Source organism: Lissotriton vulgaris, chromosome 7 (assembly GCF_964263255.1).
Source record: "Lissotriton vulgaris chromosome 7, aLisVul1.2, whole genome shotgun sequence".
Classification (NCBI taxonomy): Eukaryota; Metazoa; Chordata; class Amphibia; order Caudata; family Salamandridae; genus Lissotriton; species Lissotriton vulgaris.
This window is the reverse complement of record NC_141695.1, coordinates 1759442519-1759467115: the sequence shown is the minus strand read 5'-3', so window position 1 is coordinate 1759467115 and position 24597 is coordinate 1759442519. Positions and strand designations below refer to the sequence as shown.

The 24597-nt window shown below is 46.5% G+C and overlaps 1 protein-coding gene across 4 annotated transcripts in view; it reads right to left on the bottom strand.

Annotated features, from left to right (window-relative positions):
- The window catches only part of LOC147706602 (poliovirus receptor-like), a 785245-nt gene that overhangs the window by 237402 nt on the left and 523246 nt on the right, over nucleotides 1-24597 (bottom strand). For 2 of the 4 annotated variants that reach the window (XM_086933090.1, XM_086933092.1), the window contains exon 2: nucleotides 7161-7353. The exons of the other annotated variants lie outside the window; for them this stretch is intronic. In XM_086933090.1, coding sequence (XP_086789216.1) covers nucleotides 7161-7230 — 70 coding nt within the window. In that variant the 5' untranslated portion in view covers nucleotides 7231-7353. The remainder of the gene's footprint in view (nucleotides 1-7160; nucleotides 7354-24597) is intronic. 4 annotated transcript variants of the gene reach the window in all.

Below are 24597 nucleotides of genomic sequence, written 5' to 3'. Positions count from 1 at the left end.
TAACAACGGACTGGGATTCGGTCCGAGTGATTACCAGGGGCACAGGCAGTCCATCCACCACTTTGTGTTCTCTTTAGTATGTCACCCTAAGTGGAACAGGAATGCTGAGACGAGGGCGTCGTGCACACTGTCACTTGAACCAAAGGTATCCCCGTCAGATGAGCTCATAACAAGGGCAAAACTGGTCCTGGGTGCTTGTATCCTGGTTCTGGGAGGAAAAATACAAAACAGGGGATAGGTGGGAAATTTTAAAGAGCTGCACATATACTTTCCCTAGAGAACCACAAAACAAACTGAATTAACTGTGGCACTGATCGGTTACTTGGCACCCTAATGCGTCCTACACACAAGTCAAATGTTCGAAGTCTCACACAGGGAAGCTCTAGTCATAGGACGGAGTCCCATCACTCACCAAGGTGACATGCTTCATCATCTGGAATCTCTGCAACTATCAAATTAAACGGTCGGTCTACATGTTTCTGCTATCATGACCTACAGAGTGTCTAGCATTCCTCATGACTAAGGCTCGGTGAAGCCCAGGATACCGACAGAGAGAGCGGTCCCTCACATCCTGAGTAGTAGCCAGGTGAGGTGAGGTTTCGTACCCACAAATTATGGGTTTGACCACTACACCACGCACCTAAAACAGAGAGGCTTGGTGTGTATGGTTGTATTTGTTCCTTTTTGCAGCTACACCAGTGTTTTTATTTTTCGCATTCTATGCAGTAGCTTACACTTTTAGGTCCTGAGGAATGCTAGACACTCTGTAGGTCCTGATAGCAGAAACATGTAGACCGACCCTCTAACTTCATAGTTACAGTTATTTTTTCAAAACTGCACTAGCACTGTTTTAAACCCTGACACCGCGAGATACATATTAAACCGTTTTTTCTCCTGGTTTTTAGTTTTATTACACTTTTTCAAGTTTTTTCTTTGTGCACTGCACCCATCACCCAATAAATCATTCCAGCTTTTCATCTGGTGGATTTTAATATTATATTACCTGATAATATTGAAAACCTCCCTGAGCTCCTCCCTCACAGTGAGGGGGTTGTAGCCCCACGGCTGTACTAGGAGTTACAGCCGCGAGGAGATCCCAGATGATGCAGCATGCCCCCTTGGTGAGTGATGGGACTCCGTCCTATAATTAGGGCTTCCCTGTGTGAGGCTTCGTACATTTGACTTGTGTTTAGGACGCCTTAGGGCGCCAAGTAACCGATCAGACCCATTTTTAATTCAGTTTGTTATCTGTTTCTGAGAGGATCTGACTTGGCAGTATGGGTTGAACTACTGCCATTGGAGCAGGGTCAAGACTGATTTGCATACAGCTAAGTTTTAACTGAGGTGGCAAGGTGTGCAAATTGACAATGGATTAGGATGCGACCCAGAGTAATTACCAGTGGCTGAGATTAAATCAAGCATTTCATCCATCACTTTTTTGTACATTTTGGCATTTTTTTGTCCTAAACGTTTTGTGTCTGCATGCTGTATCCTGGGTCACATGACTAAATGTAGATGGCAGTTGGCCTTTATGTTCATTCTCCCAGACAGTGAGACAATGGGGGACTAGAAGAAGCCAGGATAGCCCATCCTGGCAGGACGTGAGGGGCAGAGCTGTTCTATGCCAGTTCCATTTCAAAGGAGCTGCTTCGGGGCACTTACAAAGAACTTGACACCAGGCTATTGTCAGAGCAAATCACTTGAGGGCATATGTATGAAAATCCATGTTTGCGATGCGCAAATTGCGATTTTTTGAGATTCGCTATTTGAGAATTACAAAACGGGATGTATTTAAAAATACACAATTTTTCTTAGTATTCCTTAATTGCGATTGGCAAATTGCGAAATCGCAATTAAGGAATACCTTCCCATTCATTTCCAGGCGGCCCATAGGAATGATTGGGAAGTCATTCTCAATTTGCAATTCTCAATTTGAGAATTGCATGCGATTCTCAATTTGAGAATCGCAAAATGAGAATAATTTCAAGGGTGCAAGGGTGTCATAAGGACACCCTGATGCACCCTTGAAATGAACATGTGTGCGCATATGGCGCACATACATGCCCTAAGGAAATGTATGTGTGCCACATGGCACCTTGACAAATGCCAAAAAGTGCATTTGTGAAAGAAATCGCAAATTACCACCAACTTGAAGTTGGTAGTAATTTGCGATTTCTTAAGGAGAAATCGCACAACTTGGGTGCTTGTTGCATAGCATTTAAGGAATCGCAATTTGTGATTCCTTAAATGCTTACGCAATATTAAGGAATCGCAAATTTTGCGATTCCTTAATATTGCGATGTGATTTTCCTCATACATCAAGTTTTCGGAATTTTTTGTCGCAAATGCTGCTTTTTAGCGATTCGCAGTGTTTGCGACTAAAAATTCCTTTCATACATATGCTCCTTGGAGCCTGTGAAGGAGAGGGAAGAAAACTCCAGAACCCGCTGTGGTGGGGATGTCTAGTTGTTTCTCCCACTTCAAAGCTGGCACCAGGTATAAATATTGGACCCTCAGGCCAATAATTCATTCAGCTGGTCGCAGGTCCACCGCGATCTCTTAGTGGCCGATTGCCGTGGAGGGACGTGGCTCCTTCCAGGTGCCCTCGTCACTTCAGCTCAGGGCATGCTACTTAAAACAGATGATGGCCCAGATGTGCAGAGATTAAAAGCAGCACTCTAGGTGGCAATCTTTGCGCGCCTTAATATCGCTCTGCTGCTAGTGCCTGGACATTTCTTTTAACCTGTTTTTAACTTGCATGTGGTGTTTTTATTTGGAATTGTACATCAGTTTTTTTTACACAGTTGTACTCACCGCACTGCAGCCTTAAGCTGGTCCCTGGTCCACCACGGTCTCTTAGTGGCCGATTGTTGTGGAGGGATGTGGCTCTTCCCCCCTGTCCTCGTCACTTCCACTCAGGGCACGCTACTTAAAACAGATGAAGGCTGAGCCGCGCAGCGGATGCTGCAGAAGACCTGCGCAGCAGACGCGTGCAGCAGATGTGCACAGCGGGTGCGGCGGCGGGTGAGGCGACGCGGGTGCGGTGGTCCGCGTGCCGAATGCCCGCCACAGGCAAGTCCGTCTGCGCCCGTCAGCGTCCCGGAGGCGGTTGGGGCTGGACACTCTGCTGGTTTTGCACCACAATCAACTAAGGGTTTAACCTACAGCAGGGAGCCTCTTATGGAGCTGGGATCCTCTCCCACTTGATAGAAAGCTATTGACATTTGGGAAGGTGATTAACTACCGCGATGTCAGTACTGCAACTGGGGAGCCACTAATCACACCCTGAAGAGAACACTAGCGCCTAATATGCTGAGAAAGTACTTGCAGAATCTGGTTTTAATGTCAGAGAATGTCAGAGAAATAAGAAGACATTAATGCTTTGCTAAACAAACATGATCTACACATATATGATATGCTATGTGAGACTAAGCCGGATTTCATGTTCTTGACCGAAACGTAGCTATCTGATTCATCGAATCCGACTATAGCCACAGCCATACCCCCGGGTTACTCCATTTTTAGGAAGGAAGGATCGTGTTGGATCAAGGGAGGTGGAGTCGCTATTATTAGCAAATTGGATATAGCAGTCACCTGCACTCCTATGGAAGATATTGTAGGGGCTGAGTGCCTCTGTTTCCAGGCTACCCTCTCCCCCCCATCAGTGCTTAGCAGGAGTCTTGATATATAGGACCCCTGGTAACGCAGGGGTTTTCCTGAAGTCCATTAGTGACGCTATCGCGCCAGTGGCCTCCAGATTTAAACACTTTCTTGTCTTGGGTGATTTCAACATACACATGGACAAACAGGATATCACAGAGACTGTTTCCCTGTTGGAATCCTTGGATGGCTTAATCTTGTTCCATATGTCTTTTCCCCCACGTGTGTTAAAGGCCACACCCTTGACCAAGTCTTTGCTAACTGCAATATTCAGAAAGAGACCCCCCGTATCTCTACTATGGTCAGATCACTACCTGGCAGGGTTTAAAGTTACCTAAACTAACGAAGCCTTCATTGACCCAGATCAAGCGGCCGCTCTTTACATCTAGGCCTTTTCATAAGATCACCCCAGCTGCCCTTAAATATGAACTCAACAAATACCCTCTTATACCGAGTGGAAACATAGTGCAGGATGCAGAGGCCCTTGTTAAGTTGATTGCGCAGGGTACCCTATCCCTCGCCCCTTTAACCCTGCACTCTATTACAACTGTTAGATGCTCAGCCCCCTGGTTTAACAATACCTTGTGACAGCTTATAAAGGACTGTAAACGCCAGGAAAGAGTATGGATACAAAATTTTAATGTGGAAAATAAAAAGAATTATAAAGTGTCCTTAAGACTATACCACAAAAGTATTCAGGAAGCTAAGAAGAGTTTCTTTGCAGCTAAAATTAAGTCCTCTGGAAATAAAAGCAGAGAAATCTTCAGGATTGTTAAGAGTTTCTCCTCACCTAGCGCTGTGACTAGGCTTCCCCTCCCTCTGGACTGGATCGGAAACTTAGCTAATTTCTTCTATACGAAGATTATAACAATTCAATCATCTCTTCATGGGTCGGATGAGAAAGAAATGATGGCTTCCTCATCAATCGCCCTGCAGAATCAGGATGGTAGGGCCTCCCTTTTCACCTTTCCTCCCTTGCCCCTCGAGACGACTTTATCAATAATGAAGGGCCTCAAATCTGGCTCTCCTGTGGATCTGAGTCCCACAAAATTTCTGGCCTCAATGGCGAAGGTTCTAAATCCCAATGTGAACAGCATCCTGAATGTGTCTCTTCTTAGCGGGCAGGTCCCAGGCAGCTGGAAGAGCGCAAAAATGATCCCCGTAGTGAAAAAATCCACGGCCGATCCTATGGTCTTATCTAACTATAGACCGATCTCTCTGTTGTCTTTCTTCGCAAAGACAATAGAGGAATATGTGCAATCAGTGATCAGCGATTTTCTGAAGCCTATAATCTCCTCCACCCCAGTCAGTCTGGTTTTAGGCAGATCCTTAGCACAGAGACAGCTTTGCTGGAGGTCTCCGATTCCATCAAAGAGACCCTGGATAAAGGTGGCAAAGCTGTCCAAGTACTCCTGGAGCTCTCTGCGGCTTTCGACACCGTGCCCCACAGTCTCCTCCTGCAGAGGTTACGGGAGTGTGGACTTGAGGGCACGGTGTTAAAGTGGTTCTCCTCCTTCTTGGAGGATAGAATTCAAGAGGTTTGGCTACCTTAAAGGATGGCTTGCCATAGGGAGTCTATCTTGAGCCCTGTACTTTTTAATCAGTACATGGCTCCTATAGCAACCCAGGCGGAAGCGAGCGAGGCTATGATTATATCCTATGGTGACAACACTGAACTGCTGTTCGCTTGCAAGAAGGGGGAGGAGTTTAACGGAGAGAAGATTAACAAATGCTTGAGAGATATTTTTGCCTGGGTCAGACATAATCAATCAATCAATTAGGACACTTGTAAAGCGCACTACATACCCGTGCGGGTCTAACGGTGCTGGGGGGGGGGGGCGCTGCTAATGATCAAAGAGCCAGGTCTTGAGGAGTCTTCTGAAGGCCAGTAGGTCTTGGGTCTGTCGTAGGTTGGTGGGGAGGGTGTTCCAGGTCTTGGCGGCGGGGTGGGAGAAGGATCTGCCTCCGGCTGTTGTTCTTCATCTTAATGTAATGTAATCATCTTAAATGTAATCCGGAAAAGTCTGAAATTATCTTTTTTGGTACTCCCCCTCTGGACGCCTGGAAACAATGGTAGCCTACGCACATGTCTCCCCCGCAGTCAGCAGTTAAGAGTGTAAAAAACCTGGGAGTGAAATTTGAGGATGCCCTATCTATGGCGCCCCAAGAACAATCAGTAGTTGGCGCATGCTTCGGCCTCTTGAAAATGCTCCGCAGGTTTCTTTTCCTGTTACTGACCTCGCACAGACAGTCGATCGTTCAGGCCCTTATCACCTCCAGATTGGTTTATGCCAACGTCCTCTATCTGGAGTTTATGCTCAATAGACTGCAAGTCGTGCAGAACGCTGCAGCCAGGGCAGTTCTGAGACTCGGACCTAGAGACCGTATCTCCCACCGCCTAAAGAGGCTGCATTGGCTGCCTCTCCAATGCAAAATACTTTTCAAAGCACTTGTCCTCGCCTTTACAGTTCTACATGGCATTGGGGCTCATTACATCTGTAGAAGAGTGTCATACTACGTACCTGGCAGATCCTTAAGATCAGCACACCAACACTTAATCGCTATCCCTAAGTGTCTTAGAGCCTGTCGTGGCGGACGCTCGTTCCAAGTGCTAGTGGCTATATTCTGGAACAAGCTGCCTCTCTATTGCTGATGCTGGCCGCGAGCTTAATGACTTTCAGGACACAATTGAAAACCTGGCTGTTCCAACGAGCAGCATAATGGCCGCCCGCCCCGGGGACCGACGTCCATCTTGGTCCTCGTGTGTCTTTCTCTCTCAGCGCCGGGATACTCTTCTGAGTAGCTGTGCGCTCTACAAATCCATTGAAAAATAATAATAATTCAGTACACTCCCGCACCTGTGGACTGGACTGGAGGTGTCTGATCTCATTGCCGATGCAGGTTCAAAAATATAGTAGCATGAGTTATAAATGGCAGGAAAGAACTTCTAAAATACCTTTACATTTTATTGGTAGATCTCCTTCATATTTGAAAACATTTCTGAAAATGTGTTTCCGTTACATTGGAAAGTGAGAAGTTAGATGCATTAACACATGAGAAAATTCATCTCAACTTGTTAGCTAGACTCAATGTATGGAAACAAATATCTTACCAAAATATGCATTTTCTTTCCAGTCATTGACAATTATACCCCATGTTCTACTTAGTTTAGCTCAATATGTATTAATCATCCATGTAATTGGCACTTCTAGACATTGAAATAACATGGAAAAATAGCAGCACCCTGATGCTGTCAACAGACTAGAATTTATCTTTGGCTTCTAAATCCTCAACACATGCATGTTTACAAATATTAATGTGAATTATTCCTTAGTAATCAATTTTACCCAAAGATGTAAGATAGCTGCAGGTACACCTGGCAGAACAGGAGTGCTGTATTACTGGTACGGCTGGTAGCCCCAGGGTGGTACAGTCACATAAATAATCTCTTTCATTCCTTGCAGGTATGTCTAATCTATAGAAGTCCCTGTTTCTCTTACCTATGAGGATCCATCCACGGAGGCTTTGGTTACGCCTACGAGAGACCTTGGATGGGAAGTTGACCAACATCTCTGATGGAAAGTCACCGTTCTTCACTGATGCAAGACTCTCTTTTTGAGTGAGGATGCAGTGGTGCACTCAAAGCAGAGCCATGTGGAGCACAGGCAAGGTGAACAGTGTCCCTCTGGGTTCCTGGAGATGCAAAATATAGTTGGATTAGAGAAAATGATACACTATAGGGATATTGCAAGTCACAGAGCAGTTCACTGTTGATGCTGAGATTCAAGGGCCACAGAACTGAGAGGCAACATTCAAAATCATTCCAGGTACAACTGAGGTGATTCATATCTTTGTAATTTTCAGCTCTGCTGCTTCAACTGCTGCCCTTCCATCCCACTCCTTCCACAGTTTAACCACTGCTTACTGGGGTGAATTAACTTAGAATGAAACACATTTTGACTTGTGCCCTCTAGTCAGCCATGGCACAGTACGTACAGCACCTTCTTTGCGTCTACTTGTTTATGTGGTGAGCACCACATGAGAGGAGAGGTGCACATGGTCCATTTGCACAAAGCATGTAGCTGAGTTGGGGCATAACTAACCCAGAGGTGCTGCTGAATGGAATAGAACTCAAATCAAGATCCAAAGCCTCCATCTAACGGCATGAGACAGAATAGAATAGAAAAATACACTCAGTGGACCCCTCTTTCACATCAGGGCCTTCACCTACCATGAGAGCATCCACGTGGACCTCTAGGAAAGCTCACATGTTAACAGGAACACTAAAATATTCAATATTACATTGATAACAGGCATGCGCAAAGGCAATAGGTTTTCAGTGCCTCACGACACATGCATCATGTGCATGCATGTGAGCACATGGCGGCGATATTAGACTGGTTTTGCTCTTCCAAAATAGCCACTGCATGATCACATGTGCTCAATGCAAGCGTGACTCACTGGTGGCTATCGGGTCTATTATTTAATGTATTGTTCTAAAATGACCGATAGCCTTTAAAGACAGTAAAATAAAGAAAGTAGGGGCATATTTAGAACACACCTATCGCCAAGGAAACGTCACTGCCTTGTAAATAAGGCCCTCTTTCACGCTATGCTTACCATGAAAGGGGAGGGCAGTGGGGGCACCTCCGTAACACCCATTGAGTTTGACTCTGCCCCCTGTTTACAAGGGCAGCGTAAATAGGAGGCAGCGCCATAATTGAGGCCAGGGAAAACCTGATCTTAAATTGGCGAAATGGAGAGAAATGCTGTATTTCTCCTCGTTTTTGCCTTTGCTTGTTTGCTGCCTTGTGCAGCTCACATGGAAAAAGCAAAACACCTCTGATTGTTTATGTTCAGGAACTGGACACTTCCTGCAAATAAACAATCTTTAAAATAATTACATTTTGGATCTTCCATGTGTGCTGCATTAAGCAGCTCACATAGAAGTGACAAAATGGCATTTCAAGATTGTTTATGTGCAGCAAGGGGGACCTTCCTGCACATAAACAGTCTTCCCCTGCATGCGGACACCCTTGCACTATGGTGGCGCTACACTGCTAAGCTAAGCACTAGTGCTGGGGATACGCAGGGCTGCACCATAATCTTGTAAATATGGTGTAGCCTTGTGTTTCTGAAGTGGCGGAGTGAGGCGTTAAGCCACGACGGCTAATGCTTCCCTCCGCCACCTCTTTGTAAATATCACCAAAAAAGAAAGCAAGTGGCTCCCTAGCGCTTTAAGCTGTTAGGACATAGAAAAACCCCAGCGTGCAGAACAGGTATGGTTATAGGCACACCAGGGAGTAACAGTTGAACATGGTGGTGGGGAGAAGGGAGATAAGGTCAGGGGATGAATCATTTTGAGTAAAAAAAATGTTAAAAAACTAAAATAAAAAGGGAATTAAAACCAATGAGTATGTGGACTACTTTTGTAGGCTGTTCACATCCACCAAACGCCATGCATAAATGTCGCTGAACCACAGCAGCGTGCGGCTGAAAATGTTTCTCCAAATTCACCTTTGTGAATCTGTATGTTTGTGGATGTTGCGTTGTTTGTGTGTCTTGTGTAATGACAAGGTCTCTTGACAGACAGCGAAGTTTGTAGGTTAGTACCTATGCTCCCCCTTTAAAGATGGTCAAATTGGTCAAATTGGTCAAAATAACACTTTTTGATAGGTAAGAACTCCCTTTCAAATAGTGGTAAGTCACCACTTGTAGATCTTATAGCCCACAAGGCAGGGTCATTTCAAAGTAGGACAGCTTGAAAATTACTATGCTCTACATTAGCAAGGCCCAACTATGCTATTTCCGCTGTGACAGGCCCAGCTGTCCTCTGTGGAGAAATTAGAGTGCAAAAAAAACTAATAGTGCTAACTCTGGGATGGCACCAGCTACAAAGATAATGAAACCAACATTTTTAATAGACATTAAATTTCAATTCAATGGTGAAGCTGGATTTTAATAAATATTAAGGAAAATTATCTGTTAGAAAGTTGCCCTTTTACCTACCTGAGATGCTTGAAGGCCAAATAGAATTAGTCTCCGCCAACTCCCAGAATGTCCTCAACAAGTAGTCAAGTACCTCTCAGAAATGACACAATAGGTTTCCCCAGTGGGGTGATATCACAGTGACAAATCCTGCCTGACCAATCTGTTTAAGCCACATGTAACACTTTAGTGGATTTGAAAGATTTGAATTGTATGTAGTAGTGGTAAGACACTTAGAATTAGCATGGTGCACTCCCCTACCCCCAGAGTGCAGGGTTAGTGTGGCCAAAGTCTTTCACCATCTTGAATTTGCTCTGACACATCGCATTTTTGGCCTGTTTGCAGTAAGGCAGATGGAACTACTGAAAAGTGGTTAGGGTTGCCCCTGGGAACTTTAACACCATTGATTAGGGAGTGACCAGGAGACATTCCTACGCACTATCAAGTGCTAGGCATAAATGTGGCACCCCGAGGCACCCCTTCAGAAAACTTCCAAGTGCTGCTGATAAACAGAAGAGGATCAGACCTCCTGTCTGACCTGAGAGGAGCCCTGAAGGACTGTATTGAATTGCACCTGTTTCCTATGTGTAGATCTCTGCAACTTCCATAATGTCTCTTTCTGAGCAGGGTATTGGAAGATTTTTTTATCAAAAATTGAAAAGCCAGAGAGCGTTAGTGAGCCTGACCTGCTTCCAGTATCTGACCTGTGGTTCTTCGGTGGCTGCTACAATTTCAGCTTTGAACCGCACAGAGAAATGTTCCATTTTTTAACAGGGACATTTTTGTACGTGGTCTTCGATACTTTTCAGCTGCACCAATCCATTGCAGTACCACTAGCGAGGACTAGTGCCTGCTTCCTGCTTCACCCTGCACTGTGCTCGTGCCCCCCCGCATGGGCAGTTCCAGCTGCGACTTTTGAGGACCTCTGAGGGGGGGACGTCGTTATCTGTTGTTTTGCGGAGTGTCTTATGCCGCTCTGAGCATTGCTCAGCTTGGCCTTGTGTTTGCTCACTGGATAGATTTTGCTCATTGGATGAAGCCAGAGAGTTGACAGCAACGCCTTGGTTCGTGCTTGGGACTCCATCGATTTGCACGCGCTCCATCACAATAGCTGCAGTTGCCGCCGCCATGAGGAGCCGGGAGGGCAGTGCTAACCCTTGGACAGTAGAGATCCCTACAGCGTAACTCCTGGAGCTAAACTCGGAGAGCCGGGGGCTCCATAGTTCATCAGTAGCAGGAGAGTGCAGACCTAGCAAGCAGATAGTCACCACGAGTGGTCATTGGGGAGGTTGCCTTGATCCACCCCGGCCTGCTCTGACTTGATTTGTGCTTTTGCCCTGACTCCATCAGGAAACGATTCAGCTGTTAATGTTGCTTGGCTTCTGCTTTCACAGGCGGCAGTTTCCAGGCAACCTGGCACTAAGTTTACCCCCAAGGGCATGGCCAAAAAGGATACTAGATTCTAGAATTTCTGTGCACACAACATGGGTTCAGATTCCTTCCTTCCCGCGGAGCCCTCCTACAGCTTGCATCTTTGGTGGTGGTGGTGGCAACGGTGGCTTGAGTCCCCAGGAAGGAGATCAGACTAACATTTTTTTTTTATTTTTCCTAACTTTAGTCTCTTGAATAATATTTGCAGCTCTACCATCTGGAATTGCTCCTGTTGACAGCACCATATTTTCTCAAACTTCAACCTACGCAGGTCTACCCTTGTACCAAAGCAGCCAAACGGTTTCAGATCTAATCCCACAGTTTAAGTAGGATAGTAGGATACCTCCAGTAAAGACCCTGCCTGAGTTGACATTAAAGATGTTGAACATGGTGACAGAATCTTTTACGTAGAAAGAACTACTGAAGTCCTTGACACATTAAAATCGAACAGGTCGGCAGGTGCAAGAAGCATACCAACTTCTGTTTTCAAACCTGACATAGATTTCTGGGTGCCCTGGCTGTATCCCCTGTTCGAACTTCATTTTTAACAATTTCTGTTGTGGAAAATAAGGGCTGCAGATGGGATACCTCCAGTTACTGTCAAATTGCACTGCTACATGTCGAGGGAAAGGCTTATGAGAAGATCCTACTCCAGGAACTTGAAACTTGGTCAACTAACAATATTATCACTTTTTTCAAAGAAAGGTTTGTACTAAGTATGGGCAAATTTTGCGAATTCGCGGTACGCGCATTCGCGTGAAAGCGTACTTGCGGTTCGCAAAATTCGCACATTTTTGCGAGATTGCAGATTTTTTATTTTTGCGAGTTCGGGAAAGCAAGCTGTTCAAATCTCCCGCCGGATGTCAGCTGTGCGTCGCATCTACGTATTTGCGATTGTTTATTCTCGTGATATGTGATCGCGGGCCCTTATGACGTATTCGCGATCTCAAAGTCTCGCAGTGCAAGATGGCGGGACTTATGACACACTCGCGGTTGAAAAGTCTCGTGAAATCACGCAGACAGATCCAAAATGTCGCAGCGCACGCAAACCGGGAGGAAAACAACTCGGTGAACTCAGAATCACGGTAAGTCAACACCGTGCGCGCAAGATTGTATTTTTGAAGCGCGAACAAACAAAAAAAATTCGCCAACTCGCGAATTGTTTGGTCATTTTGCGCAATTCACGGATCGCGAAATTGCCAACGTTTTGCAAATTCCGCGAGCGGAACAAATTTTCAGCCCATGCTTAGTTTATACCAAATTTTAATAATTAGATAATATTGTTACAATGTTTTACTTGGCTCCCCCAGCAAATAATTCTTATGGCACTCAATATTTGCTTGTTTATTTGACTATACAATACAAATATTATTGCAAAAGGTGGAATCTTGGGGCATTTCATCCAATCTGCTTCAAGCTGGAATTTCTTTGTATTCCAATACTTGGATTCGAGTGAAGGTTAGAAAAGGGCTAACTGTTTCAAAAACAATTTAGTCCAACAGAGGTTTGAATCGGGGTGCATCTACACCACCTCCTACTTCGCCTCTATACTGCAGACATTGGGGCATTTCTTAGGAAGGCAAGATCTCTTCCTCCCCAAAAAAATAATATATGCAGATTCACTTGTCTGTATTGACACTACATACATAGGGCTGCAAAGAGTTTTAAATGAATTTCACATTTACTTCTATGAAAATAAACTCAAACTGAGCCCATCCAAGTCTAGTGTAATGATTTTCAGAAAATACTTGAAAAAATTCAGAAAAAGCATGGCCCCTGTGGCAGGTGCTTACTTGGATACTCCGTATTCTCCAAACACTTAGAAATTTGGCTCATGGAGAAAGGCTCAATCAGATACCGATTGGCGAAGCTGAGTCATAAAGGAACTTCAGTAGCATCTGCTCTTTGCAGACTCAACACAAAGCTCTACCGCCCTTGCACAGATTCGATCCTGAGCATTGACCAGAGCAAAATGAATTCATTCAATGGCCTAGGGTTGTCTATGTTTTCCAGGTCATTTCACCCGCACGTTAGACCTTACAGAGTGCAACACATTTTGAAAGTTGTTTCATCTTCCTCAGAGTTGCTCCCGCTCACAAATTTGAATGCAAATTGGCCTAGTTCGACAAGCCCTTGCCTGTAAGACAAACTTTAGCATAGTGCTCACTGCTTTCTGATTAGAAAGCAAAGTCAGGTACGTTAAAAGCTGCCATTCGGCCCCTTCTGCTAAGTGATGGCCTCTCTACAAACTCATGGGCTAAGTATCGGTGCACTTCTGTCAAGGACCGGGAGGCACAGTCAATTTGGGAAAATGATCTCCTGCATGCTGCCCTTAAATTTGCATCCAACACTTGCAGTAAAGTGCCCCTTTTTGACATGGTCACCCCCACTTTTTGCCTAGTATCTGATACAATTTTTACAGAAGTGAACTGGGTTCCTCCTAACCAGGTCCCCAGTGCCAGATCTTTTCCCCTAAACTGTGCACCTGTTCTACCCAACAGGCAATACCTTTAGCACCCTTTGAAAGTCCCTAGTAAATGGTACCCCTGGTACTTTGGGCATGATGTACTAAAAAGGGTCCCTAAGGGCTGTAGCATGTATTGTGCCACCCTAAGAGATACCCCAGCACCAACATACAAACTACCATTGCAGGCTGATGCAGAGAATTGGCATGGCACACCTCCTCTGTGCCATGCCTGCAGACACTGCATGCAGTATTTGTAAGCCACCCCTTGAACAGGTCTTTCAGCCCTATGGCAGGGTGCACTATACTCTGTACTGTAAATGTGGTCATTACTCACACAAGTGCATGTACAAAGTGAAGTCTCTCTATCTCCCTGTGAGAACCCAACAAGCTCCCCTCTACGGGCGCAACCTGCCGGGTATAGTGATAACCCAGGGATATCGTAAGTGAAGGGAAACTTCTGTTCTTGAAGGACCCTCACTCACCACTAGTTGGTGACATGCTTCATCATTGGGTCCCCGCTGGGGTGACCGAATGTCCTCCCAGCGTGCTACAACGCCTGATTACAGCGGAGCGGGATGTGGTGAGTGTAACAGTGCCCAAATTAGAATGTGACTATAATGAGTGTACAAGTGTGTTAAAAAATGCAGAGGTTGTAGCCTTTACAAAATTCTTTAATAATGGCCAACCTGCATTGGATAAAAACAACGTGGACGGACTACACAAGGTTCTGAGTTAAGGAACCGGAGTCCTATTGAATATAAAAAATTGGTCTACATGTTTCTGCTGCTTTGGTTGCAATTTGCTCAGCATTCGTCAGGACCTACAAAAAAGTCCTCCAGTGGTGTGCGCGCGCTAAGGCGTACCCTCCCGAGAGGCTCTAAGTGTTAAAAATATCATGAGTGGTAATTCACCGGACAGTATCCGTAGTTTTTCACTACAATTTGCAGGAATAAACCAAAAACTTCGCGAGGGGCATGAACACGCCCCTTCGGTGAGGACAGCGCGGGTTCCCTTCACGCGGTGTCTATTTCGGCACTCGTGGCTCCCCGCAGTGTACCTGCTCTCTCGGCTGTGTCTCCCGGGTGAGCCGGAAAAAAAAGTTTGCTACCTTTGTTGTGTTGTTGATGTATTTTTGCATATTGAGGTTTCTGTCCAGAGATATTCCCAACGATTTTGCTGAATCAATGATGAGAGGTTGACAGTTGAGTGCAGTAAGGTGTTTGATACAGTCTTGCAATATGGGTACTTGGGCGGGGGGAGTGTTGAGGAGGAATTTGGTTTTAATGGCATTCAGTTTTAGATGATTTTCTGCTAGCCATGTTTGAGTTTTCCCGAGAGTGGTGTTGAGCAATTTGATGTCTTCAAGGTTATGGATTTTAAGATATAGTTGTGTGTCGTCAGCGTACATGTGATGTTGCACGTTAGACGAGTAGAGAATTTCAGTGAGGGGTTCCATGAAAAGATTGATCAGTGTCGGAGATAATGCAGATCCTTGTGGGACTCCTAAAGTGACAGGGACAGGTTTGGACAGGGAGTGATTGACCTTGAATCGTTGTGATCTATCTTGGAGGAACAAAGTAAACCAGCTTAGAACTGAACCGGCTAATCCCATTCTGTGTTTCAGAAGGTCAATGAGGTTATCGTGTTTGACAGTATCAAAGGCCGAGAAAAGGTCTAGCAAGATGAGTAGGCATGATCCATTTTGATCTAGGATTTGTAGGGCATAGTCAATTATGTGGGTCATAGCCGATTCAGTGATGTGACCTGCACGGAAACCTGATTGGTATTTGTTGAGTAGGTTAAACTGATCAATATGTCTTAGCTGCTGGAGGTGAACACATTTTTCTAGGAGTTTGGCCATGGTAGAGATGTTGGATATAGAACAGTAATTATTTAAGTCCGCAGTGTCAGCTGTAGGTTTCTTTAGAATGGGAGATACCTACCCGGCCTTGATGGTGTCGGAGATGCAACCTTGACGTATGGAGTTAATAATGATCTTGGTCCAGAGATGCAGCAGCAGTGGGGTGAAGTCTTTTACAAAGTTTGCTGGAAGGGGGTCAGCGAAGTGACTGGCAGGATTTAAGGTAGTAAGCATTTTGAGAATTGATTCCTCACTGTAGGTAGTGAAGGATGACCACAATGCGTTCTATTTTATGTCGAACTTTGAAGAGGTTCGATGTGGGAAATTTAGGGGGGAAGATGATTGGTTCGTATGTGCGGCAGAATGTGTGATAAGATCAATGAGAAGTTCCTTCTTTATGGTATCGGTCTTCTGAATGATGAATGAAGCAAATTCATCACCGTTAGGTCATGGTCCTAATTTATCTTGAGGTGGGTGCGGTGCATCCTTAGATTGAGTTTTCATTAACTCAAAAAGTTTTTGGGGACGGTTTTTTCCTGGTCTAATTGGTGGCTAAAGATGTCTGCTTTAGAACGCTTGATCTCTCTATAGTATGCGTTTCTTTTCTTTCTTAGTATCTTGAGGTGGTTAGCGGATGGAGCTGCTCTCCATCTGCATTCAAATAATCTTAGGGACATTCTGTCCTCATTGAGTCTTCCATCGTACCAAGGCTTAGAATCTTTTGTGGAGACACTCTTTAGTTGGAGGGGGGCTACCTACCGACTATTAGTGTGCTGGCTAACTGGTCTTGACTAGGCTGCCACCATGGATGTGTTTCTGACCCCCGGGAGGTGAGAGGTGGCACTCTCTGAGGTCAGAAACAAAGGCTGCTCTGGGAGTATTATCACCTCAGCCAGAATAGGATGGTTAGTATCAGCCTATCACGTTGGGAAGTTTCAAAGGTTTCTACTGCCATTGATATGAGGCCCCGGCTTCCCACAGACAGGGGAAATACCAACACCTTCCCTGGGCCTATTCGGCTCCGTGATGGGTGGGAAAATTAGCAAGTTAGGAGCACTGCTCCCACTAACGTGCGTGCGTGTGCTGCCGCGCACCTATAGCTCCTGGAGCGCGCACCTTAAAATACAAAGCACGCACAGGCAACTGAGGACCATAGCGCCGCCGCTTTTAAAATGCGTGCGGCACGAAAATGGTTGGATTGAGTGCCTTTGTTAAAGTAATCATGTTAATCACTGCGCCCACCATGCGTTGCAATTAACACGATTACTTTAACAAAGGCACTCAACTGCCCTGCAGCTGTGCCCTATCAACAAATGAAAGGCAGGAAGTCTACAAGCATGACGTATGCATCACACAGGTCATACTTGTAGATTTACTGCCTTTCATTTGTTAATAGAGAAGTGTTGGTAATTGCTAGGGATACCTTCCTGACCTGCCAGTGTCTTTACACATAACCAGGTCATCAGTAAATGCAAGTTAAAAAGTAAAGGAGGACCCCGCACAGGCTAATAGGGGACTGGGGGGATAGTGAATCTTAAAAGACAGGGGTGTCCCCACGAGAGAACAGTCTAAGACTGAATTTCACACCTGGTTCTTGGGTTCTAGGGTGAATGTTTCATTCTCAAAGAGACATATTTATGAAGCATGCCACTAATATGGCGAGAGAGGTAAAGTTACAATGATTTGCACTCGACTTCTATCCGTGTATGGTGAGACCAACTACTTGCTTATATCCCTAAAGATGCCGAATTCATAAAGAGATAACTATTATATACCCTTGTTCAGAACTGCAGTTATTTAGTACTCCCCACCATGAACACAATATTTGGTTTTTAAACAAAGAGTATAAACAAGACACAATGTCAACAATGTCAAAGAAAAAGTAAAATTTTTCACACCATGAGTTACTCTGTCAAACATTTATTGTATATATACATTGTTAAAATTTCATTATTACACAGTATACAAATTTTCAAAAAACATCGTTAAATACATTTGAATAAACACAGTTAAAAACAAAGAATCACAGGTCGACGCGGCGTTTCGGTTTCTTGGATTTGTACCTTCTTCAGGACAGATTCTACATCAAATTTAAAAATTTAAAAAAACAGAGTTACTCTAAGTTGCATTGGTGCAGTCCATTAAGTATTCACAGATTTATGATTCATCACAATTGTGGTAACTACAGCTAATCTTTGGGCATCTCTAGTTCAAAGCAAACATTCATTTTTTAGCACAGGGTTTTCAGTTACACACTAATACAACTTTAAAATATCTAAGGTTTTATTAAAAAATTATTCGCTCGTTTAAGACATTGAATTATGCGGCATATTAACCATATTTTTTCTGCTCATACACTTCGAACAAAACTAATAGTGTTTACCTCTCCCATGGACTTGTATGGTCCAATGCTTATGAAGCTTAGATGAAACAGCTCCTATTAATACACTAAAGGTATTTCTAAATTTATTGTATACCTTAGGACCAGTGGAATAAATTCCCCCACCGGACAGCGTTTTCTGTTCAGAATCTTGTTGCCGTCTTACTTATGGGCTTATTAACAATTTCTGTTTGGTATTTCACCTTGGATAAAAAAAATAGATATAGGAAAAGGATATTAGCACCTCAATATCTACACGAGGTGTCCACGTATACAAATGTCGCAAAGGACACGTTTATAGATGAAGGTCGAAGTTCATCCCTGACTCCAAATATTGTGTGTAAATATTGATATATACCTTCTATTTACACTTGGTATGCTTGGTCTTTGACTACCAGGAGGAGCCACCGTATTTTTCGGATTTGGGTTTCTTCAATGACCCTGGGAAACATTTGATTGTTTAATTATAAGTTCATACCATTTATTCAAATACAGAATGTAGCCTCAAGGTATTATTTATTAGTGGCTAATTTGTAACTCACCAAAGAAGTATTTCTGCTTGTTGCAGTCCCTTGAGTGTTCTGATTCTCAGTCCCTTTTATGGATATCAGAGTTCGTGGCTATATTAAAGAATAAAAGCTTTTCTTGTATCTTACTAAATTTTAGCAAGTTTTTACTTTAGTTGTTACAATCTTGGAATCTATCTTTATAAAAGCTATCAATTTTTTGGTTATAAATACAAGCATTTATTAGGAAAAACTTTTCTTGTGTCTCACTAAATTTTGGCAAGTTTTTACCTTAGTTATTACCATCTTGGAATCTATTTTTATAAAAACTATCAATGTTTTGGTTATGAGTACTTATTAGGAATTGCTACTACAGTTTTATTATAATTTCTATTTCTATTTTTAAGGGTTTGAAAGTCGCCCTCTCTATTGGTAGTCCTTACCTTTTCATTAGCAATCGGCCTCCCTGCTCCTTGGTCCTGGCAGTCTATCCTGGCGTCCCTTCGTCGGTCTGCTCCGATCCGGTTACAAGAACTGAATGCTTGTTTTAGCGCGATGCTCTTATATTAGACGCGCTTTGATTGGGTTAGTATGTCCCCAATGCTGATTGGTTCTCTACGGGCCTAGCGCGTTTCTCATCGCCTCCTCGTTTTAGCAAATCTTAAAAGCTAAAACGAGGAGGCGATGAGAAACGCGCTAGGTTACCTAGCAACCCTTCAATCCTATCAGAGGAGGCAATAAACAAAGCGGAAGGCAAATAGAATGCCGGTTCCGCACCACGGTGGAAAGCATTCGGTTGTCTAGGTAACTTCACTCTGATTGGCCCGTAGAGAACCAATCAGCATTGGGGACATACTAACCCAATCAAAGCGCGTCTAATATAAGAGCATCGCGCTAAAACAAGCATTCAGTTCTTGTAACCGGATCGGAGCAGACCGACGAAGGGACGCCAGGATAGACTGCCAGGACCAAGGAGCAGGGAGGCCGATTGCTAATGAAAAGGTAAGGACTACCAATAGAGAGGGCGACTTTCAAACCCTTAAAAATAGAAATAGAAATTATAATAAAACTGTAGTAGCAATTCCTAATAAGTACTCATAACCAAAACATTGATAGTTTTTATAAAAATAGATTCCAAGATGGTAATAACTAAGGTAAAAACTTGCCAAAATTTAGTAAGACACAAGAAAAGTTTTTCCTAATAAATGCTTGTATTTATAACCAAAAAATTGATAGCTTTTATAAAGATAGATTCCAAGATTGTAACAACTAAAGTAAAAACTTGCTAAAATTTAGTAAGATACAAGAAAAGCTTTTATTCTTTAATATAGCCACGAACTCTGATATCCATAAAAGGGACTGAGAATCAGAACACTCAAGGGACTGCAACAAGCAGAAATACTTCTTTGGTGAGTTACAAATTAGCCACTAATAAATAATACCTTGAGGCTACATTCTGTATTTGAATAAATGGTATGAACTTATAATTAAACAATCAAATGTTTCCCAGGGTCATTGAAGAAACCCAAATCCGAAAAATACGGTGGCTCCTCCTGGTAGTCAAAGACCAAGCATACCAAGTGTAAATAGAAGGTATATATCAATATTTACACACAATATTTGGAGTCAGGGATGAACTTCGACCTTCATCTATAAACGTGTCCTTTGCGACATTTGTATACGTGGACACCTCGTGTAGATATTGAGGTGCTAATATCCTTTTCCTATATCTATTTTTTTATCCAAGGTGAAATACCAAACAGAAATTGTTAATAAGCCCATAAGTAAGACGGCAACAAGATTCTGAACAGAAAACGCTGTCCGGTGGGGGAATTTATTCCACTGGTCCTAAGGTATGCAATAAATTTAGAAATACCTTTAGTGTATTAATAGGAGCTGTTTCATCTAAGCTTCATAAGCATTGGACCATACAAGTCCATGGGAGAGGTAAACACTATTAGTTTTGTTCGAAGTGTATGAGCAGAAAAAATATGGTTAATATGCCGCATAATTCAATGTCTTAAACGAGCGAATAATTTTTTAATAAAACCTTAGATATTTTAAAGTTGTATTAGTGTGTAACTGAAAACCCTGTGCTAAAAAATGAATGTTTGCTTTGAACTAGAGATGCCCAAAGATTAGCTGTAGTTACCACAATTGTGATGAATCATAAATCTGTGAATACTTAATGGACTGCACCAATGCAACTTAGAGTAACTCTGTTTTTTTAAATTTTTAAATTTGATGTAGAATCTGTCCTGAAGAAGGTACAAATCCAAGAAACCGAAACGCCGCGTCGACCTGTGATTCTTTGTTTTTAACTGTGTTTATTCAAATGTATTTAACGATGTTTTTTGAAAATTTGTATACTGTGTAATAATGAAATTTTAACAATGTATATATACAATAAATGTTTGACAGAGTAACTCATGGTGTGAAAAATGTTACTTTTTCTTTGACATTGTTGACATTGTGTCTTGTTTATACTCTTTGTTTAAAAACCAAATATTGTGTTCATGGTGGGGAGTACTAAATAACTGCAGTTCTGAACAAGGGTATATAATAGTTATCTCTTTATGAATTCGGCATCTTTAGGGATATAAGCAAGTAGTTGGTCTCACCATACACGGATAGAAGTCGAGTGCAAATCATTGTAACTTTACCTCTCTCGCCATATTAGTGGCATGCTTCATAAATATGTCTCTTTGAGAATGAAACATTCACCCTAGAACCCAAGAACCAGGTGTGAAATTCAGTCATCAGTAAATGCAGACATTTGTTTTTTAACTCCATCATTCTCTTTGTGCCGGCCTCCACCATCGGCAGAGCTGCGGCACCGAACGGCACTAGCGCACCACATACAGTTAACGGTGAGTACAACTGCGCCCCCAAAGCAGGTGGTGGGGGGAGTAGTGTTAGAAGTTAATGTAATCTGCTCCTTTCATGACATACATAGAGCTCATGCCCATAATGCGCATAGACAACAGTGCTGCCTCTTCCTCTCAAGATAGAGCTCCCACCACCCCAGCCACAGGCAGAGTTTCGGCACCCTCAGCCATAGAGAGAGCCCGTGCCCCGCTGAGCCAAAAGTAGAGCTTCCGGCACCCTCAAACACAGGCAAAGCTCCCGCCACCCCAGCCACAGTTAGCTCCTGACCCATCAGCCATAGGCAGAGCTCCTGCCCCTTCAGCAGGAGCTCCTGCCCCATCAGCCACAGGCAGAGCACCTGCCCCTTCAGCCAGAGCTCCTTCCCCATCAGCCACAGGCAGAGCTCCTGCCCCCTCAGCCACAGGCAGAGCTCCTTCCCCCTCAGCCACAGGCAGAGCTCATGCCCCTCAGCCACAGGCAGAGCCCCTGCCCCTTCAGCCAGAGCTCCTGCCCCATCAGCCACAGGCAGAGCTCCTGTCCCCTCAGCCACAGTCAGAGCTGCTGCCCCCTCAGCCACAGGCAGAGCTCCTGCCCCCTCAGCCACAGGCAGAGCTCCTTCCCCCTCAGCCACCAGCAGAGCTCATGCCCCCTCAGCCACAGACAGAGCTCCTTCCCCCTCAGCCAAAGGCAGAGCTCCTGCCCCTTCAGCCAGAGCTCCTTCCCCATCAGCCACAGGCAGAGCTCCTGCCCCCTCAGCCACAGGCAGAGCTCCTTTCCCCTAAGCCACAGGCAGAGCTCATGCCCCTCAGCCACAGGCAGAGCCCCTGCCCCTTCAGCCAGAGCTCCTGCCCCATCAGCCACAGGCAGAGCTCCTGTCCCTTCAGCCACAGTCAGAGCTCCTGCCCCCTCAGCCACAGGCAGAGCTCCTGCCCCCTCAGCCACAGGCAGAGCTCCTTCCCCCTCAGCCACAGGCAGAGCTCATGCCCCCTCAGCCACAGACAGAGCTCCTTCCCCCTCAGCCAAAGGCAGAGCTCCTGTCCCCTCAGCCACAGTCAGAGCTCCTTCCCCCTCAGCCACAGTTAGAGCTCCTTCCCCCTCAGCCAGAGGCAGAGCTCCTGCCCCTCAGCCACAGGCAGAGCTCCTGCCCTCTCAGCCACAGGCAAAGCTTCTTCCCCCTCAGCCACAGGCAGAGCCCCTGCCCCTCAGCCACAGGCAGAGCTCCTTCCCCCTCAGTCACAGGCAGAGCTCCTTCCCCCTCAGCCACCGGCAGAGCCCCTGCCCCCTCAGCCACAGGCAGAGCTCCTGCCCCCTCAGACACAGGCAGAGCTCCTGCCCCTCAGCCACAGGCAGAGCCCCTGCCCCCTCAGCCAAAGGCAGAGCTCCTTCCCCCTCTGTCACAGGCAGAGCTCCTTCCCCCTCAGCCACAGGCAGAGCTCCTCCCCTCAGCCACAGGCAGAGCCCCTGCCCCATCAGCCACAGGCAGAGCTACTGCCTCCTCAGCCACAGGCAGAGCTCCTCCCCCCTCAGACACAGGCAGAGCTCCTGCCCCCTCAGCAACAGGCAGAGCCCCTGCCCCCTCAGCCACAGGCAAAGCTTCTTCCCCCTCAGCCACAGGCAGATCCCCTGCCCCCTCAGCCACAGGCAGAGCTCCTTCCCCCTCAGTCACAGGCAGAGCTCCTTCCCCTTCAGCCACAGGCAGAGCTCCTGCCCCCTCAGCCAACGGCAGAGCTCCTTCCCCCTGTGCCACAGGCAGAGCTCCTTCCACCTCAGCCACAGGCAGAGCTCCTCCCCCTCAGCCACAGGCAGAGCCCCTGCCCCATCAGCCACAGGCAGAGCTCCTGCCCCCTCAGCCACAGGCAGAGCTCCTGCCCCCTCAGCCACAGGCAGAGCCCCTGCCCCCTTAGCCACAGGCAGAGCCCCTGCCCCCTCAGCCACAGGCAGAGCTCCTGCCCCCTCAGCCACAGGCAGAGCTCCTGCCCCTCAGCCACAGACAGAGCTCCTTCCCCCTCAGCCAAAGGCAGAGCTCCTGTCCCCTCAGCCACAGTCAGAGCTCCTTCCCCCTCAGCCACAGTTAGAGCTCCTTCCCCCTCAGCCAGAGGCAGAGCTCCTGCCCCTCAGCCACAGGCAGAGCTCCTGCCCTCTCAGCCACAGGCAAAGCTTCTTCCCCCTCAGCCACAGGCAGAGCCCCTGCCCCTCAGCCACAGGCAGAGCTCCTTCCCCCTCAGTCACAGGCAGAGCTCCTTCCCCCTCAGCCACCGGCAGAGCCCCTGCCCCCTCAGCCACAGGCAGAGCTCCTGCCCCCTCAGACACAGGCAGAGCTCCTGCCCCTCAGCCACAGGCAGAGCCCCTGCCCCCTCAGCCAAAGGCAGAGCTCCTTCCCCCTCTGTCACAGGCAGAGCTCCTTCCCCCTCAGCCACAGGCAGAGCTCCTCCCCTCAGCCACAGGCAGAGCCCCTGCCCCATCAGCCACAGGCAGAGCTACTGCCTCCTCAGCCACAGGCAGAGCTCCTCCCCCCTCAGACACAGGCAGAGCTCCTGCCCCCTCAGCAACAGGCAGAGCCCCTGCCCCCTCAGCCACAGGCAAAGCTTCTTCCCCCTCAGCCACAGGCAGATCCCCTGCCCCCTCAGCCACAGGCAGAGCTCCTTCCCCCTCAGTCACAGGCAGAGCTCCTTCCCCCTCAGCCACAGGCAGAGCTCCTGCCCCCTCAGCCAACGGCAGAGCTCCTTCCCCCTGTGCCACAGGCAGAGCTCCTTCCACCTCAGCCACAGGCAGAGCTCCTCCCCCTCAGCCACAGGCAGAGCCCCTGCCCCATCAGCCACAGGCAGAGCTCCTGCCCCCTCAGCCACAGGCAGAGCTCCTGCCCCCTCAGCCACAGGCAGAGCCCCTGCCCCCTTAGCCACAGGCAGAGCCCCTGCCCCCTCAGCCACAGGCAGAGCTCCTGCCCCCTCAGCCACAGGCAGAGCTCCTGCCCCTCAGCCACAGGCAGAGCTCCTTCCCCCTCAGCCACAGGCAGAGCTCCTCTCCCTCAGCCACAGGCAGAGCCCCTGCACCATCAGCCACAGGCCGAGCTCCTGCCCCCTCAGCCACAGGCAGAGCTCCTGACCCCTCAGCCACAGGCAGAGCCCCTGCCCCCTCAGCCACAGGCAGAGCCCCTGCCCCCTCAGCCACAGGCAGAGCCCCTGCCCCCTCAGCCACAGGCAGAGCTCCTTCCCCCTCAGCCACAGGCAGAGCCCCTTCCCCCTGTGCCACAGGCAGAGCTCCTTCCCCCTCAGCCACAGGCAGAGCTCCTGCCCCCTCAGCCACAGGCAGAGCTCCTGCCCCTCAGCCACAGGCAGAGCTCCTGCCCCCTCAGCCAACGGCAGAGCTCCTTCCCCCTGTGCCACAGGCAGAGCTCCTTCCCACTCAGGCACATGCAGAGCTCCTCCCCCTCAGCCAC